Raw genomic sequence first — 17,705 nt, forward strand, 5'->3', positions numbered from 1 at the left:
AAAGGATCATTTTGGAAAGTCCCTCACAATGTGTGGACCTTTACAAAGGAAGCATCTCACTGGCCCTTTTGGTTTATTCTTGGGCTTCCACTTCCCATTATGTGGTTTCCTATTTCCACTATTGTTGTTGTTTTTGTAACAACTCATTTTTCAGTGATGTTGGAAATAGTGATTTCGGGACCATAAATCTAATGAGTGAGTCCGTAAGTATTATTATTTAATATTTATGAGTCAAATATAGTATTATATTGAATTTTGATCTGATAATTTTTGCTTATTGAACGATTAGTTTAGTACAAGTGGTTTTTCCTTTAAGTCAAGTGGTTTTCGAAAATGAGGTATTGGGACCTCGTTTCTATAAATCGAGCCTATAAATATTTTTATTAAATATTTACAGAGTTTTTTATATAGGTGTATTGAAGTCCGGTCCAGAAATTTTAGTGATTTGATAGTTAATTAAGTAAAAGGACAAATCATAAAAGTTGAAAAATTTAATCGCTATTAGTTTATATGTGTGAAATGTTTATAAAATCATAATTAGAGGGTTTTATGAGACAATTAACCCATATTAAGTATGGTGGATGGTTTATAAATGATTTATGTATAAAATTATATGTTATTTTATAATATGATAATGTTAAAAGTATAATAAAACAAAAATAATGTTAATAGCTGTAACACCCCTAACCCGTCTCCGTCGCCGGATTAAGGTTAGGGAGCATTATCGTACCATTGGAAAATATTTAACCTTAATACATCTCAATACAATAACTAAACATTACTTAAGTAAATCACATTAAAATACAATCAAATATATGCATTTGGTCTCTAAATCGAGCCTTCGAGGCCCTAAAAATGGCTTTGAAACAGTTCGGGACTAACTTGAAACAAAATAGAAGATTTGAGAAAAATTTGGAAAAATTGGAAAATAGGGGTCACACAACCGTGTGGGCAGGCCGTGTGACATAGCTTAGGTCGTGTAACATTCAAACAAAGGGACACACGACCCTGTCCCAACTCGTCTCCTCACCCGTGTAACTCACTAAGTGGGTCACACAGCCGTGTCAAAGGCCGTGTGCCAAGCCGTGTAACTCACTGACTTGAAATACTAAAAAATTTCAATTGACACACGGCCATGTGATCCATAATTAACCCTAAATTCATGCCATTTCAAGTCAAGTTCATACCAATCCAACCATACCATTTGGATATACATTCAAGGGATCTAAATATCATTCAAACATACCTAAACATGTCATTTTAAATAACCTAATTCATCTAACCAATATGTTATTCAAAGGCACCATAACTGTATCAAACATTATTGTAAAATCACACATTTACAACCTATTTCCATCAACTAACCTAAGCACCAACACAATCATAATTCAAACTATTTCAAATATTATATATATATGCATCACTTATCATATTTACAAGCATAAACACCAAAATATGAAGCCTATCATACAAACATCAAAGTGACCATTTATAACATCTAATTCCACCACAAAATATCATATTACTACAAGACTCTTCTTATTACATGCCACTTTTAACCAACATCAAAACAAGCACAAAATGACTACCAAGGTATAAATGATAGTGTGTGAGCTTCCCAAGTTGATCCAATCGATGATACGATTCTAAGAGTTCTACAAAAATCAAATTAAACGAATAAGTACAAAGAAGCTTAGTAAGTTCTATAAGTCAACTCATTTACAATCAATTACCAAATTTCCAAAGGACGTTAACATTTACTACACTGGCATCAAGCCTTTTAGGCATTAAGCTTAAATAACACTAGCACTAAGCCTGCTAGGCACTAAGTTTGAATAGCACCGGCACTAAGCTTGCTAGACACTAAGCCTGAATAACACTGGCACTAAGCCTGAATAACACCGGCACTAATCTTGAATAACGTTGGCACTAAGCCTGCTAGGCACTAAGCCTGAATAACACTGGCACTAAGCCTGAATAACACCGGCACTAATCTTGAATAACGTTGGCACTAAGCCTGCTAGGCACTAAGCCTGAATAACACCGCATTTGAATATATAGTACGATTCAACATTTAAATAACAATACAAATTAGAACTAAAAGATTAAATCATTAACAATGAATTGAATATAACCATGCATATACATAAAACGAATTTACAGGACTGGTTTGTAGTAATTGAAAAGCACAGAAGCTAATCCGCAATTTTTTCTTTTCCACGATCGTCACACACGCTCGTGATCTAAAACAATAGTTTCATTCAATTAAGTACTTTTAGAATTTAATTTAATCCATAATTCATATTTATGCAAAATTACAAAATTGCCCCTAACATATTAACTTTTCATAATTTAGTCCTTAAGCTCATCCAATTTAACCAAAATCCAATTTAACCAGTGTTACAAGGTACCTTGAAAGATCCCATTATTACCAACATTTCACAACCAAACCCATGGATTTATACTTTTAACAATTTAATCATTATTTCAAGAATTCATCAAAATCACTTAACAAAAATATTTATTTAACAACCAAGATTACTAGTCCATCAAATAACTTCAAAACACATTCAAAATCATTCATGGTAAGTCCCTCAATCTTTAATTTTTTTGCAAATTAACCCCTGGGCTAACTAGAATAAGCTAAAACGAACTCAAAACATAAAAATCATTAAAAATGGTTTCTCTTTTTTCAAAAATTATTTAAAATATATAAAATTATATATTTAAATTTGTAAGAATTGTTTTTATATATGATTTTAATATTTGAAACATGATTTATATCTTCAAATTAAAATTTATAAAAATTTATATTAATTACTTAAAAAATATTTAAAATTTATATTTCATATATCAAAATATTAATAATAAATTACAAAAAAATGTTTTTATTATAAGTATATATATTTATCAAACTTCTCAAAAATCACTTTTTTTTAATTTCTTATTAATTAACACTTTGTAAAAGCAAAGCTATACTAAACCTTATAATTAAATCATTAGTTTAATAAATTAACCCCTTATATAACATAATAATTAAATCATTTTTTAAAATGAGGGACTTGCCAATTTAGTTTTTTTTTTCTTTTTCTAAATAAACATCTTAAAAAATAGTTAGATAAAATTATTAGTTGGTAAAGATTAAAATAATTTTTGAACAGGGACTATATCCACAACTCACGAGACTAATGGCTGAATTTGGCCTAACATATTTAACTGTTAAAGTTTAATTTAGAACCAAATTTTCGATATTCAAAAAGTATATATAAACTAAAATTAACTAACCAGCATTTTCCAGTCTGATTAAAAATTCAGAAGGTAAAAAGACTAAAATTAACTAAATTAGATTATTAAATTGAATCCATAATTTACAGGACTAATAGCAATATTTAACCAAATTTGCAATAAAAAGCCTGGATAATTAATAAATTGGAACTTGATAACTAATAATGGGAAATCCGAGATCCATAGATATATTATACACTTATCATAGACATATATATATATATCAAAGTAGTAACATACATAAAAAGGCATGAGTTTCCAACAAATTTCTTTTTCCTTTTAGCATGCCATGATAATGCAACTCCATTTCTGCCTATATTCACACAATCCAAAACTTCATAATTAGCTGCTAAATCAAAGCGTTCTCATACATACATATATGCATGCATGCATACAATGTATATGTATATATGTATGTAATTAGAGTACCAGTTTCATGCAGCAAAATATCCCAGATGGCAGGTATAAATAGGTTCAAGGGTAAGGTCAAGTTCATTCCTCCTCACTTGATCAGTTGCTTCTTCCTGGTATGTCCCACTGCAGCACACACAAATTGCACTGCCAAATTATCATCATTTCCATATATATTGGCTGATAAGAATCTATTTTACTTGAATTCTTTGTTTTTATTTGAGATAATATAATTTGTAGTCATTAAACTTTGCAATTAGGTTCGTTTTGGTACTTATATATATATATTTTTTGGTTCCTGAATTTGGTAATTAGAATCATTTTGATCCCTGAATTTAAATTCTATTGGGATTTGATTATACAACTAGTGTTAATGGAACACGAGCGGGTAAAAGAAAAATAGAACTAGTTGTTAAGTTTAAATACAAAAATAGGCAAAAAACTGACAGGTTCCAAAATAAACCTAATTGTCAAGTTCAAAATCCAAAAATTATATTATCCTTTATTATTATTTTTTTTTGGATCATGTACCGAAAGAAGATAGAGAAGAAATGTTACCCGATATTCAAACAAGGATGCGGCGGCTGAGGCAGCAGGAAAGATGTTGGTGTGTTGAGGCCAAGCTGCTGTTGCTGCTGCCCCCACTGCGACTGCTGTGCCTGCGCCACCGTTTTCTCCCTATCCTTGATCTGCAAATGTTACATGGATGTTGGACACGAGTACTTTTAGAATCAATAACGACCCAAAGCAACATTGTAAGAAACCATGAATGCCGAGCAAAAAAAGAGTAAGAAACCATGAACATGGAAAGAAGGGTAATTACTAGCTCAGTTGGCATCAATGATGTATTCCTAGAGATTGCAAGGTCGACTAGACTTAGACACGTAATGTTGGGTTCGTAATTGTAGGGTAGATTAGGAAATATATATATATAGACATATATGTAAAAGAAGGGTAAATCACCTGCTTTGCTAGCATGGCGTTTTGCTCCTGTATTGCCTTCTCCTGTCAAAACAAATTTATGTAATTTTAGGACAATAAAGAATATTTTGCTAGGCCTTTATATATGTATATATATACACATTGATAAGCAAAACATATGTTGTGAAAGGCTCTACCTTTCTCTGAAGCTCAGAGATTGACTCGGAGATGAGATGGTTCTACAAAAACACAATTTCATCATCACTAGAAAGAAAAAAACAGTTCTAATTGAACAATTTTAATTGTAAATTTTTTTTAAAAAAATAAAAAAAGATTACTTTTTTAGATCGAATGTGTTTAATAGCAGTATCAAGCTGTTGTTCCAAATTCTGTAGCTCCTTGAGACTCAGTGAGTCCAAATCTTCTCCCATATAGTGCCTGCAAAAAATTGCAAACAAAACCCTATGTTTCTCGGATTTTTAAAATACTAATATCTTGTATCCATATCTAACACTAATCCAAGTATATATATAACATAATATATATTGAATTATACCTGTGATTTTTCTGCAAGAGGTCAACCTTTGCCTTAAGTCTATTATACTCCATGGACCAGTTGCCCTGCAGATTTGTATACCATAACATTAACACCCATTTTTTTTCCTTTATGTTATGTGCTATATATATATATGTATATGTATAAGAATTATATACCTGAGGTTGAGATTCAGTAGCAACAAGCTGTCTTTCAGCATAGGAATACCTTTCATAGCGTTCAAGTATCTTTTCCATACTGAGTTACATGCAGAAAAAAGTTCATAAATTTGAAAAAGAAATGAAATTTATTTTTTTCCTTTTAAAATGTCCATCTAATCATAAGCAAAAGTCAATCCAATTATTAAGAAAAATGTAAAAACAATTTTAGAACTTGTAAACCCTAATTCACAATTCCATTTTTCAAGTTGCAAGGAAGGATCCAAACCCTAACAAATGTGAAGTTTACTTTACTTCTACAATATATTATGCAAATATTTGCTCTAATTTATTTTTATAAAAATAGATTTAAAAATATTCGAATCCATTATTAAAATTTACATTTATAATCAAACAATCTTTAACATGTACATCGATCAAGAAAAAAAATCACTCAATAAATCAAAACCAATAAATTGCTACTACTTATAAATGTTCATTATTTATTATTAAACTCTATGTAAATATTTTCTATATTTAATATTTTATTAATTGTAAAAAAATTAAGATATAAAATTTCAGGTATAAATAAGGAAATTTTTTAATATATATAAGTAATTATTTTAATTCTCAATAAAATTTTTATAAAAAAAATTGAAATTCTAAATTAGTTTAAAAACCATAAATAGATCATTAAAAATATATATAGCCATATATACACCTCAAAAAATGGAAAAAAATAATAATAACAATTAAAGAACAAAAAATTTGAGAGAATTTTCTGTGTCTTTTTTTTCCTGGTAAATTAGCTAAACTTACTGAATATTTAACATTTTAAAAAATATTTTTTGGTGAAAAATCTTTTTTTGTTCAAACTATAAAAAAGATGTATCATTTTTTAGGGTTTTTATCTTAGGTGTGGGAGTTTCTTGAATTAGAAACAGGAAAAAAAAACCAGAGAGGGTTTAGGTTACAAGAGCTGCTGAAGAAGAAGAAGAAGAAGAAGATATATAATTATAACCCCAAAATAATACAAAAAAAAGTGTTTTAAGTAAAAAATTAAAAAGGAAATGAGAAAATGAAAATAGGGTTTATTTAAGTATCAAATTAAACATTTTTTCCCAAGAGAAAAATAAATTATAAACAACATATAAACATAGGGTTAGGTTTTTTTTTTTCTTATCTTTTATTTCTCGGTATAATTTAGTTCATATAATAGATTTTTTTTTTTGTATTTTCTCCTAATTAATAAAGTTAGACCATTTGAACATGAAAAAAAAAGAATCATAAAAAAGGGAAAAAAATTATTGTTCTTCCATTGGTCAATAACTTCCTTAACCGGATTTGACAAAAAATTCGTTCTCACAAACTTGGTCATTCATTTTAGTACTTTCATGATCCTTTTATATGTTTTTCATTACACAAAAACATGTCCTGTTACCTAAAATGTTACCTAAACATGTCTTAAATTCTTTCACCTGCATGAAAATACATGAAAGAAGCAATAAAAACCGAAAACCGCAAAAAAAAACCCCAGATTTTTAAAACATGGATCTGCTGTTGAGATATGAAACAAAAAAAAAAACAGAAATGGTATTGTTTTTTTTACCAGGAATCAGTGGAGTACTCAAAGAGTTTGCCTTTATGGGAAAAGACAATTAAAGCAACTTCAGCATCACAAAGAACAGAGATCTCATGAGCTTTTTTCAATAAACCAGCTCTTCTTTTGGAAAAAGTAACTTGTCTGTTGATCTTGTTTTCAATCCTTTTTAATTGAACCCTACCTCTTCCCATGATTTTTTTTTAAATATACCTGTAAGAAAAAAAAATTGTTACACCAGAAACAAAGGAACAAATAAACCCAGATTCTTTAAAACCAAAACGATATATATATATATGTTTGTGTGTGTGTCTATGTGTATATATATATGTATGTATATGTGCTGTGCGTACCTAAGTTGGGGAATTTTGTTGTTGTTAGTTAGTTTATGTTTTGAGTTCTTATGATTTTGCTAAATATGAAGTGGTTTTCAGAGAGAATGAGAAAAAAAAATAGAACATATATAGAATTGGGAAATGAAGCAAAACTAGAAAGTGAAAACCAGAAAGTAAAACAAAGAAGAAAAAGAAAAAAAAATGGTTTTAGGGCAAAACCAGAGTGGTTTTTTGACAGATGTGCTGTCGGGTTCTTATTGGTTGGAATGGCTGAGCAGTCGTTACTATCTTCATTTACTTTATTACATGGACGTCTACATGGATCTACATCTGTAGTTTGAGTTGTAAAATTACTTGTTATTTTTACTTTTAATAATTTCATTAACACGAAACCAAAATATTAATTTTACAATTTTAATCAAAATTACATTTATTTTATATAATAATTTATTAAATAAAAATTTTCACCCGCATTATAGATTAAAAAATTAAAACGGATTAAAAATATAATAATATAAAAATATATTTTTTAATTTTATAGTGATGTAAATAAATTTTAAATTATTTTATACTTCCCAATAATTTCATCATACTAAAATAATGGCACCTATATATAACTTTAGAAAAAATAGGGTTTTGAGCTTATAGGCTACGGATGCTATTACCGTCAAAGACCGACCCACCACACTGCCACACACTTGCTGTTGTTGACGGCGGTGCTCCTGTTTCCCTTCTTATTTATAATCCATAAATATTTTTTATTGATATTTAGGTTTAACGTTGTATCTGAATTATTTGAGTTTTACTTTTAGGTCAATTATATTATTAGTCACTTAGTTATTAGTGGATTTGTGTTTTGGTCACTAAATTATAAGATCTCTCAATTTCATCTATAACGTTTTTGATTGATTTTGTTTTGGTTACTCTATGGTAAATTGTTAACAAAAAAGATGATATTATCCGTTTTAACTGGTATAATAACATAATTAATCTACTTTTATATTTTATCAATTTGATCCTAGTTTTAAACAATTCAACAAATTTATCATGTCACGTATACATATTTTAGTCATTTGATCCTCAAACATATCTTTATAAAGAAAATCAGTTTGATAAGTGCAGGAAACAAATACTAAACACCGATAAATTAGTTAATCAAATCAGGCTCCTCCTACATTTGCGAGGCCGTTCCCAAAGAGCTAACCATCTATTATTCAATACATACAAATAATGATTTTAGTCATACAGCTCACTAGTAACAGTCTCATGCTCATCCCCAAAAGCTTAGCCGTAAAATCAAGTGACCCATTTGTATTTGTATTTGTATTTTATTTACAAAAATGCACTCTTAGATAGATTCCTCATTGAACAAAATATAGGTGATAACTCTCTTTGCTTCAAATTAAATAAGTATGTCATATATAAGAGTTTATGACTTGCTAAGATAGAAGTGAATGACAATTAAATTTCCATCAAAGTAGCCATCCAAAAAGGACTCTAATTATACTAATATTTTCTAGATTTTCTTCAATCAAGAGCACAATTTAGTCTCAATGAATCAAGGAACACGAAATTGCAAAGAGTCTCGATCCAATCATTTGCAAAGAGCCAAAGTGTGTGATTATTCGAGGAATGGTTCATTTTCTCACGAGTGTTGGGAGATATTTTTTTTATAAATAAAAATATTTATTAAATTAATATGAAAATATAATAAAATTCAGTTAAATAATTTAGTCAAAAAGGTAATTAATTAAAGTTTAGAGATTAAATTGTAAAAGTCCAATCATTATAATGCTTTAATTAAGAAAAGATTTTGGGACCTAGATGGCAATTATTAAAAGGGCCTAAATGATTAATAACCATTGTTTTTATGCGGTTGGTGGATGATAATGATTATGCGATTTAGTTTGAATTAATAATTAAAAATATAATAAACCTTAATTAATCTAATTACTTAATGTTAATTGAAGGTTAATTATACTATATAAAGTGCTATAGAGGAAAGAAAGATGATTTTTCATCATCTTCATCCACCGTTTAGAAGAAAAAGAGAAGAGAAAAACTCCATGGAAGCCTGCATTCGGCCAAGCTAAAACTTAAGTTAATTTAAGCTTTTTTTCATGTTAGTTTTATGGATTTAATGCCATGGGAGCTTGATTTAGCTAGCTCATGTACCAATTTGAACAATTGTTAAAATTTTAGCAAGTTGTCATTGTTGAAAAATTGATGCATTAGGTTTGAAATTGATAGAAATTAAGCTTAGATTATGAAAATGACTAAATTGTAAAACTTAATAAGCTTAGTTGTCAACTTTGTTACATTAGGGATAAAATTGAACAAATTGAAAGCATAACCTAAAAATATGCTAAGAATAGAAACTACAGGTACCTAATGAAAGAATGTGAAATCGAATTTTGATCCGAAGCTAAATATCGAAAGATATGTTTATCCCGAGTTTAGGGACTAAATTGAATATAATGAAAATACGTGTGTCTTTGTATTTGGATGTGGATTGAATGAAATATGACATTGTCTTATTTATTAATTATCAATTGTAGCAAAAGACGATGTCAGGTCGTCGAGTGGGAAAAGAAAAGTGAGAGTCGTTGACGAGTGACACGAGATTTCGATTTGCACTTTTATGATTCGAGATCAATTTTTTTGTTTGTATATTCATGTTAATTGCATGCTTGAATATCATTGTGAGTATATAATTGCCATGTGAATTGATTTGTTGTAATTGATATTGATTATCGAGATAATGGACTGAATTGAAGAAAATGGAAAGTAGTATGATTTAGTGGAACATGATTTGTAATATAAGAATGGATTGAAACATGCTAGATAGTATGAGGTATTGTGTGTTGATGATGAAGTGGAATATGATTCTGAAATTATATATATATGAATTCGATTGAATTGAAATGAAATGAAATAAATGATTTGTAACAGCATAATTTTTAATGGTGTCGGAGACGACAATTTTGGAACCCCATTTTCATAAATTGAGTTCATAAATAGTAATATTTAATATTTATGATGCTAGTATAAAAGTTTATTAAAGTTTGGTCTAATAATTTTGTTAGATTGATAGTTAATTAAGGTACAGGGATACAATGGAGTATGGTTGTGCCATGGAATGATATCGACTGGCTCGCTAGAATGACACCGTGACAACAATTATCGACAGGTCCTTTTAGGCAACACTGTGATAACAGTTAATAAGTTCCATAGAGTAACACCGCAACGACGGTCTACAGGCTCTATGGGGTGACACCATAATGACGATATACAAGCTTTACGAGACAACACCTCAAAAGAGGTTAAAAACTCTCGGAGTACGTCAGTAAAAACGAGATAGTTTACAGGGATAGTCTGCAGGGATAGTAAACATGGAAGAGTCCGCCAGGACAATAAACATGGAGTTACTTTGTGTAAGACCAAATCTTGACCATGGCATCAAATCAAGTCCGCCATAATGATGAATCAGGAAAAAGATAAGGCAAGGAAAGGGAAATCACTATAACATTCGCATAGAGAGAAGCATAATTGGATGAGTCGGCGTGCCAAATAATGCGGGTAAACGAGCTTGTAAAGGAATCCGCCCAAGAAGTACGGAAAGGAGGGACTAGTCTATGTGGCCTTAACAAGGCAAAGATAATGGATGAACTACCCATGGTGAGGTATGTAGTAACCATCATTATTAGTTCGCGGCTGGAAATATAACCTCAGGTATAATAAGAGAGTTAATGAAGCAGATTCTTAGCCAAACGATTTGAACAGTAAGTCCGCTAGTAACTTATTGAATAAGAGTATGCCAGTTTAAGATCTTGTAACGTGAGGGCTAACGAGTAAGAAAGTCCGCGGGGGATTAATTTGAGTAGGGGTCTATCAAGACCATATAGCACAGAGAGGACCGCGTCAGTGTTATGAGATAATATATATATTTAATGTGATAAGTGTCCCATTTGTTTTTATATATATTATTTTTTATTATACCCTATAAGACACATATCAGATCAAAACCCAGTTGAGGTGTCTAAGAAACTCCATATATTGTGTATGAGATAATTTTATTTATTTATTTATTATTATAGTTAAAAAGTAAATTAAATATATATTAGTGGGTTGTTTTTTCAAGAGTGGTAGTTTTGTTCAAATGTGATATTTTTATCTTTATTTGATAAATATATAATAATAAAATTTTAGGTTTTTTTAGTAATTTCACTAGTGACACCAAACTCAATCAACCTATTTACAAATAGTACGTATGGATAAAAGAAAGTAATTGAGTGAAATTCTTTTTTTAATAAGGTTACAATTTTCTATTAATTCTTGTAATATGTGTAAGTTATGAATTTAGTCTTTATATTTTTAATTTACTATATTTAAAATCTTATATGACAGACATATTATCACATGTGTAAGGCCACATTTATTTGTTATTTCCGTCTATTACTCGCAAAAAAAAAGAAAAAAAGCCAATTAACGGATTCAACTTTTGTCATGTGCGTCAAGTTAGAAATTCCAAAGTTCAAAAGGTATTGAAACTAAAAATGATCAATTTCGAGAGCATGGATTAAATATACAACTTTTTCGCATATTACAAGACTAATAACATAATTTAACCAAGTGAATTTAACTGCTATGATTTGAGTTATGATTAAAATTTTAAAGCATAACGATTAAAATTGACCAGTTTGAAAAAAGTAAAAGACTAAAATTGACCAAATTAAAATATAAAGACTAAATCCATAACTTACACATATTACATGAACTGACAGCAAGTTTTAAGTGGATAAGGTTTTAGAAAGTATATAGTTTTATTTTATTAAGAATTTTGTATAGAAAATTTAAATGACATAATTACCTTTATAGTAATATTTCCTTTTTTTTAATTGACCTTTTAATCATTTTCCAATTGAATTGATGTTCAGTTTAGTCCCTTTATTATAGAGACGGGATCAAATTAATATCTTTATTATTAATGGATCAGTTTAGTCCATGTATTATTAAAAAAGATAAAAAAAGCCTAAATTTCAACAGAGTTAATAATTATTATTAAGATACTTAATATTTTTAATTTTTTTTACGATTCTACAAAGGAAATCATTTTTTAATACTATATGTCAACTCTGTTATATAGTTTAACATTATTTAATTCTTTTTAATAATAAAAAGACGAAAATGATGTAATTAATTAGTAGATGGACTAATTTGATATCATCTCTATAATAAAAGGGACTTCTCAAGTATTTTCACCCACAAAATTGCCTTCAATTTCGCCGACAACATTCTCTTAGAATTACCATGCATAAATCTCAAAATGAATATTTTATTATTATTATTTTGTCATTTTCTATTACTTTGCATATGCATTTTGGTCCTTGAAATTAATATTTGAAACATTATTGTTTTAAGTTACATTGCATTTCATAAGTAGGGCATACAAGTAAGCTACAACTAGTATTAAAGGTATTGTACCCAAAATGGCATTTAACAGAAAAACAAAATTATAATACGCCTACATTCTTTTTTTGGTACCATTCAAATGAAAACCAAATGTGGAAAATCTTATTCTTGTATAAAACATATGAGGTAATTTAATTAACACCCATATTTAGACATCATTTTTTAATGCAAAAATCGGATTAAACTGATTAAACCGATTGAATCGGGTTGGTTTCGATTTTATATTAGCTTCATTAATCTCAAGCCAACTAATATAATGGTGTAAAGCCCAAAATTTTGCCCGGGCCCAGACCATAAAAACCCAAATAGACCAAGACTAATAAAGAATTAACAGACCATTACAAACCCAAAAACAGACCCAATCCAAATGCCCAATAATGATAAAAACCTTAGAGGCCCGAATGGCCCAAAACTATACTAGTTTTCAACCAAACAAAAAAAACCCTAGCCTCATGCTTTGTAGCTGCCGCCGCTTCACCTCCCCTCACGCATGCGCGCCCTCGCCCCCACGACGCCCATACCGTCTAACACTCCCACCACCATTGTTGGCCACGACCACCTGCAACAAGAACAAACACAACAGCAAAGAAAGCATGCGAATGATGGGGGAAGTAATAAACAAAAGGAACAAAAAAAATATATTGGCTTTAAAAGCCGAAATCTATCATTTGTAAAGGGGAGGATTTTTTATATTTCAAAGGAGGGGAAAACAGATTGTATTTTGGATGAGGGATTTGAGGGGAAACAGATTGTATTTTGGAGGGGAGAATCGATTGTATTTCGGGGGGGTTTAGAGATACTACATACTCATATTGAATAATAGAGTTCAAAAGCAATTTTTTGGAGAAGGTGATTTTCGATTTAAATCTCTGTATACTTTTTTTTGGTTCTTCATTCTTTTGGGTTCATCGTTTTTATGTTTGAAAGCAAATAAAAGAGAAGAAAGAAGTTCATACCTGGCAAATACACCATAAATCTCCTTTTTGATTTGTTTGAATCGAAGCCAAGAAGAGATTTCAAGGCTGAAAAATAATTCCCCAGGCTTGAATGTGTAACTTAGTGTTTGGGAGGGGAGAGAATCGGCAGAATAAGGGGAAAGTATAAGGTATTAGGTTTTTTGCCTTAATTGTTGTGGCTTGAAGAAATGGCCAATTGCCATTCAATTTCCTGCCATTTTGAAATAAATTGAAACAGTGGTGGTTAAGGGTGGGGACCACGTGTTGACCCATGCCATGACCCAATTGTGCATTTGTATGTCAAATGGGAAATTTCCATGATTAATCCCTCACTTTTTGCACCACATTTCAGCAGACCCCCATTGGCATCCATGTGTTTTATTTTAATTTTTCCCCAAAAATTTGTACACCGTTTCATTTTAGTCCACTCCAAGGTGCAGCGTTTTGGGACCTGGATTATTTTCAGTCCTTGTCCCTATACATTTATATACTTTGCACTTTTTATTTTTTTTAATTTTTTTTAAAACTATCTTATTTGTAAATTATTCCTTTTATTTTAGGTTTAATTTTAATCTAGTCTTTTATTTGTATAATCTGCTTGTGACAGCCCTAATTTGGCCCTAGTCGCAAAGTGGTTTCGGGACCACAAAACCGAGTCATAAAAATAATTAACCGTTATAATCTATGCTTACTGTATATGTACATACTTTTCATTTATTATAAATATACTTTTTATATTTTTATATTTCATATTTTTATGTATACATAGATATAGGCATAAATACATACATCTTAATTCATATATATGTAGATATATACTTAAATATATTTTTCATATTTCATAATTCTTATATACTTACATATATTTATGCATATTTTACATCATATACATACTTATATATATTCTTTATATTCTTAAAAATGCTTTTTGTATATTTCACATATTTTATAATTCACATACATATATTTTATATTATCACGATTTGTAAATATATATAAACACATATTTACATTTTTATTTTTATAATACTTACCGATTTTTTATATATGTATATATTTATCTATGTTTTCATATTCTATAATTTATATGCATTTCTTATTTTATGGCTTAAAATTATATATGCATATACATTTTTACATAATTGTATTTATTGTCATCATTGTTATTTGTTGTTTGTTTATTTATTCATGTACACTTGTGCTTTTTCTAAAATGTTAGTTCTATTTATTTATTTGTATGCTTTGTAATCGCCTCGTCATTTCATTTTGCCTATTGTACTGTTGTTACTCATTTTACTTTGCTCACCTTGTCGTAGTCGTTATTGTCTTGTCAAGCATTGACACTAAACATCAAAAAGAAAATTTTTTCTAAATGAGGCAATATTTCGCGTTTGGAAAATCGAGAAAATGTGCCCTAACGTGCTGGGTTTCGATTTCTCATTCGACTAAATAGCCAAATATCCTCTTAAAGCTTCAAAGTATGGCTTCAATAAACTATAAGGTGATCTTGGTTTCGATGGTATAGAGTATCGTGTCCTAACGTGCTGGATGTGATATTCCTTCGGAACAAGAGAATCTTATATTTCAATTCACGTTATCAGAGTTTCTTTTAAGGATCGTATTTTTTAAAACTCTTCAAATTTTTAATTTTCGACACTAAGACACTGATTAATCAACTAGGTACCAATTTTGGGCGTATCGAGGGTGCTAATCCTTCCTCGTGTGTAACCGACTCCCGAACCCATTTTTCTGAATTTCGTAGACAAAAAATCGTTGTTTTAATAAAATCTAAATCGTTTATTAAAAACAACCATTTTACGAGGTGACCCAATCACACCTCATGAAAAAAGATTGGTGGCGACTCCCATTTTTCGTTTTATTTTCAAAATCCGAGTTGACCCCGTTTTCATCCAAAAAATGGTGTCAACAGCTTGGCGACTCCACTGGGGAAAATAAGAGAGTCAAGCCACGTGTTGATTATTTCTTGTCTTTTTGTTGAAAGTGGAAAATTCGATTTAAATTTACGATCCTCTCATTACACCTCTTTTGTTTTGAGTTATATTTTTTTTGTGTTCTGTATTTTATTTTATACCTCTGCACATTGCATTGCATGACCGCTGGTCATACCCTTTTAAGTGGGAGTGAGAAACTACGCCTTCGTGAGGTTTTCACCTCCGCATGGGATAGTGAATCGCTTCCGGGATGCATCCGTACCTATGTCTTCGTGAGATTTTCATCTCCGCATGGCCATAGGGAAATGTATTCCCCTGAACTGAACTCGGTCCATATGAGCCTATAATGGGTGAGGATCGAGGAATCTGCTGGTTCAGGTACCCTTACTTTAGAACCAAACCCCATGTAGTGAACCTTAGGAGCCCACCCTAGGTAGAACCACTTCGAACCCCTAGTATTCACCCAAATAGGTGTTCTATTTATTCTTGCTTGCTTTTGCTTTGTACTAACATGTTTTCTTTTTGTTATGATTGCATTGCATTTTCATCATAAAAAGAGGTGTTGATTCACGTTCAATTGCTAAATAGAGAGCTTGTCATAAGAAAATGGGTTTCTTGATAAAGTGGATGACGATACGGTTGTCCTAATACGGTCCGAGAAGATATAACAAAAGAAGGATGATAGTTCAGTAGAGGACTATACGACTTTGCCTCGTTGCCTGAAGACTCAAGATGATAAAGATTATTCGAGAACCGCTAAACTTTTTAAAGAGAAGCCAACGAGCATCACAAGGATGAATGAGTAACGAGTCGCGGCCCAGATGAAGAAAAAAAAGATAGAAGGGATGTCCCTTTTGAAGAGTTTGGGAGATTTATCTTAACGCTCGAATGAAGAAGAGGATCGAATGTCCCCGCCTATGACGGCAAAGCCGTATATATATCTGCTTTATGTAAATAGATTTGTTTTCTATTCCAGTTGTTCTAATAGAATTGAACCGAGAATCAACGTTTCTTTTGGCATTCATTTCATGCATTTGCATTACATTGCATCATATGCATTAGACTTTCACGAAGTGACCCTAACTAGGTAAAATTATTTCAGTTACCCTGGAAACCAACAAAAATCTAATCAAATATCACTACGGTACTCGTCGCCAAACGAAAGCAATGGATCAAAGGTTGGAAAGATTGGAACAGTTGCAACGAGAGATGCAAGATCAGATGCACGAACGACTGGAAAAAATCCAGCAAGACATGTTAGAATCCCAGAACACTGTGATGAACCAATTAAAGCAGTTATTGACTGGAAGGAATGACAAAGGAAAAGGCCCTTTAGTTGATGCTGGGGATGATCACGATGACCCTGCCTATCCTCCAGGTTTCACCCCAACTAACATCCAAGCGCAACCAGAGGTGTACCCGCAGAGGGCACCTGTTACCATTAGATCCCAATACCAGGTTGGTGCCCCGGCATCGATGAACTTTCCAATAGGCTCGGGTTCTAATCCCGGTGATAATCCTACCAACCCCGTGTTTCCTGATCTCGATAACATGGCAGAGATAGAGAAAGCGAAAACGGACTTGTCAAAACAACTTGAGGACCGATGTAGATGGCTAGAGGAGAAATTTAGAGCCATAGAGGACACCGACTACCATTGTGGAGTCGACGCCAAGGACTTGAGTTTGGTACCTGATCTAGTACTCCCTCCCAAATTCAAAATGCCGGAGTTTGAAAAGTACAACGGGACTAGTTGTCCTGAAGCTCATATAACTATGTTCTGTCGAAGAATGACAGGATACATCAACAATGATCAACTGTTGATCCACTGCTTCCAGGACAGTCTGATCGGGTCTGCAGCTAAGTGGTACAACCAGTTAAGTCGCGTCAACATCCATTCATGGAAGGACTTAGCACAGGCTTTCATAAAGCAGTACAACCATGTGACAGATATGACACCCGATAGAATCACATTGCAGAACATGGAAAAGAAGCAAAGTGAGAACTTTAGGCAATATGCCCAAAGATGGAGAGAGGTCGCGACACAGGTCCAGCCACCTCTTTTAGAGAAAGAAACCACGA

The 17,705-nt window shown here is 31.0% G+C and overlaps 1 protein-coding gene and 1 long non-coding RNA gene across 5 annotated transcripts; both read right to left on the reverse strand.

Moving 5' to 3' along the window:
- Positions 1-1,384: 1,384 nt before the first annotated feature.
- LOC107934869 (truncated transcription factor CAULIFLOWER A) lies at positions 1,385-7,506 on the reverse strand. Of its 4 annotated transcripts, none has more exons than XM_016867387.2 (10): positions 7,264-7,506; positions 6,920-7,123; positions 5,332-5,410; positions 5,174-5,238; positions 4,956-5,055; positions 4,815-4,856; positions 4,660-4,701; positions 4,255-4,385; positions 3,715-3,822; positions 1,385-1,655 (listed from the first exon to the last, which is right to left on the reverse strand). In XM_016867387.2, exons 2-9 carry the CDS (start codon positions 7,102-7,104, stop codon positions 3,720-3,722), a joined length of 747 nt encoding a protein of 248 aa, XP_016722876.1. In that variant the 5' UTR covers positions 7,105-7,123; positions 7,264-7,506; the 3' UTR covers positions 1,385-1,655; positions 3,715-3,719. The 4 variants fall into 4 exon arrangements, with proteins under 4 accessions (XP_016722876.1, XP_016722875.1, XP_016722877.1 ...); XM_016867386.2 differs by lacking the exon at positions 1,385-1,655 and adding an exon at positions 3,422-3,598; XM_016867388.2 differs by lacking the exon at positions 1,385-1,655 and having other exon boundaries at positions 3,422-3,822; positions 4,815-4,820.
- A 5,390-nt stretch (positions 7,507-12,896) lies between these two features.
- On the reverse strand, positions 12,897-14,265 carry LOC107934867 (uncharacterized). The gene is made up of 2 exons (XR_001694078.2): positions 13,674-14,265; positions 12,897-13,276 (listed from the first exon to the last, which is right to left on the reverse strand). It is a non-coding gene; the product is annotated as an uncharacterized lncRNA (long non-coding RNA).
- Positions 14,266-17,705: the final 3,440 nt, after the last annotated feature.

Source organism: Gossypium hirsutum, chromosome A04 (assembly GCF_007990345.1).
Source record: "Gossypium hirsutum isolate 1008001.06 chromosome A04, Gossypium_hirsutum_v2.1, whole genome shotgun sequence".
In the NCBI taxonomy this organism is placed as follows: Eukaryota; Viridiplantae; Streptophyta; class Magnoliopsida; order Malvales; family Malvaceae; genus Gossypium; species Gossypium hirsutum.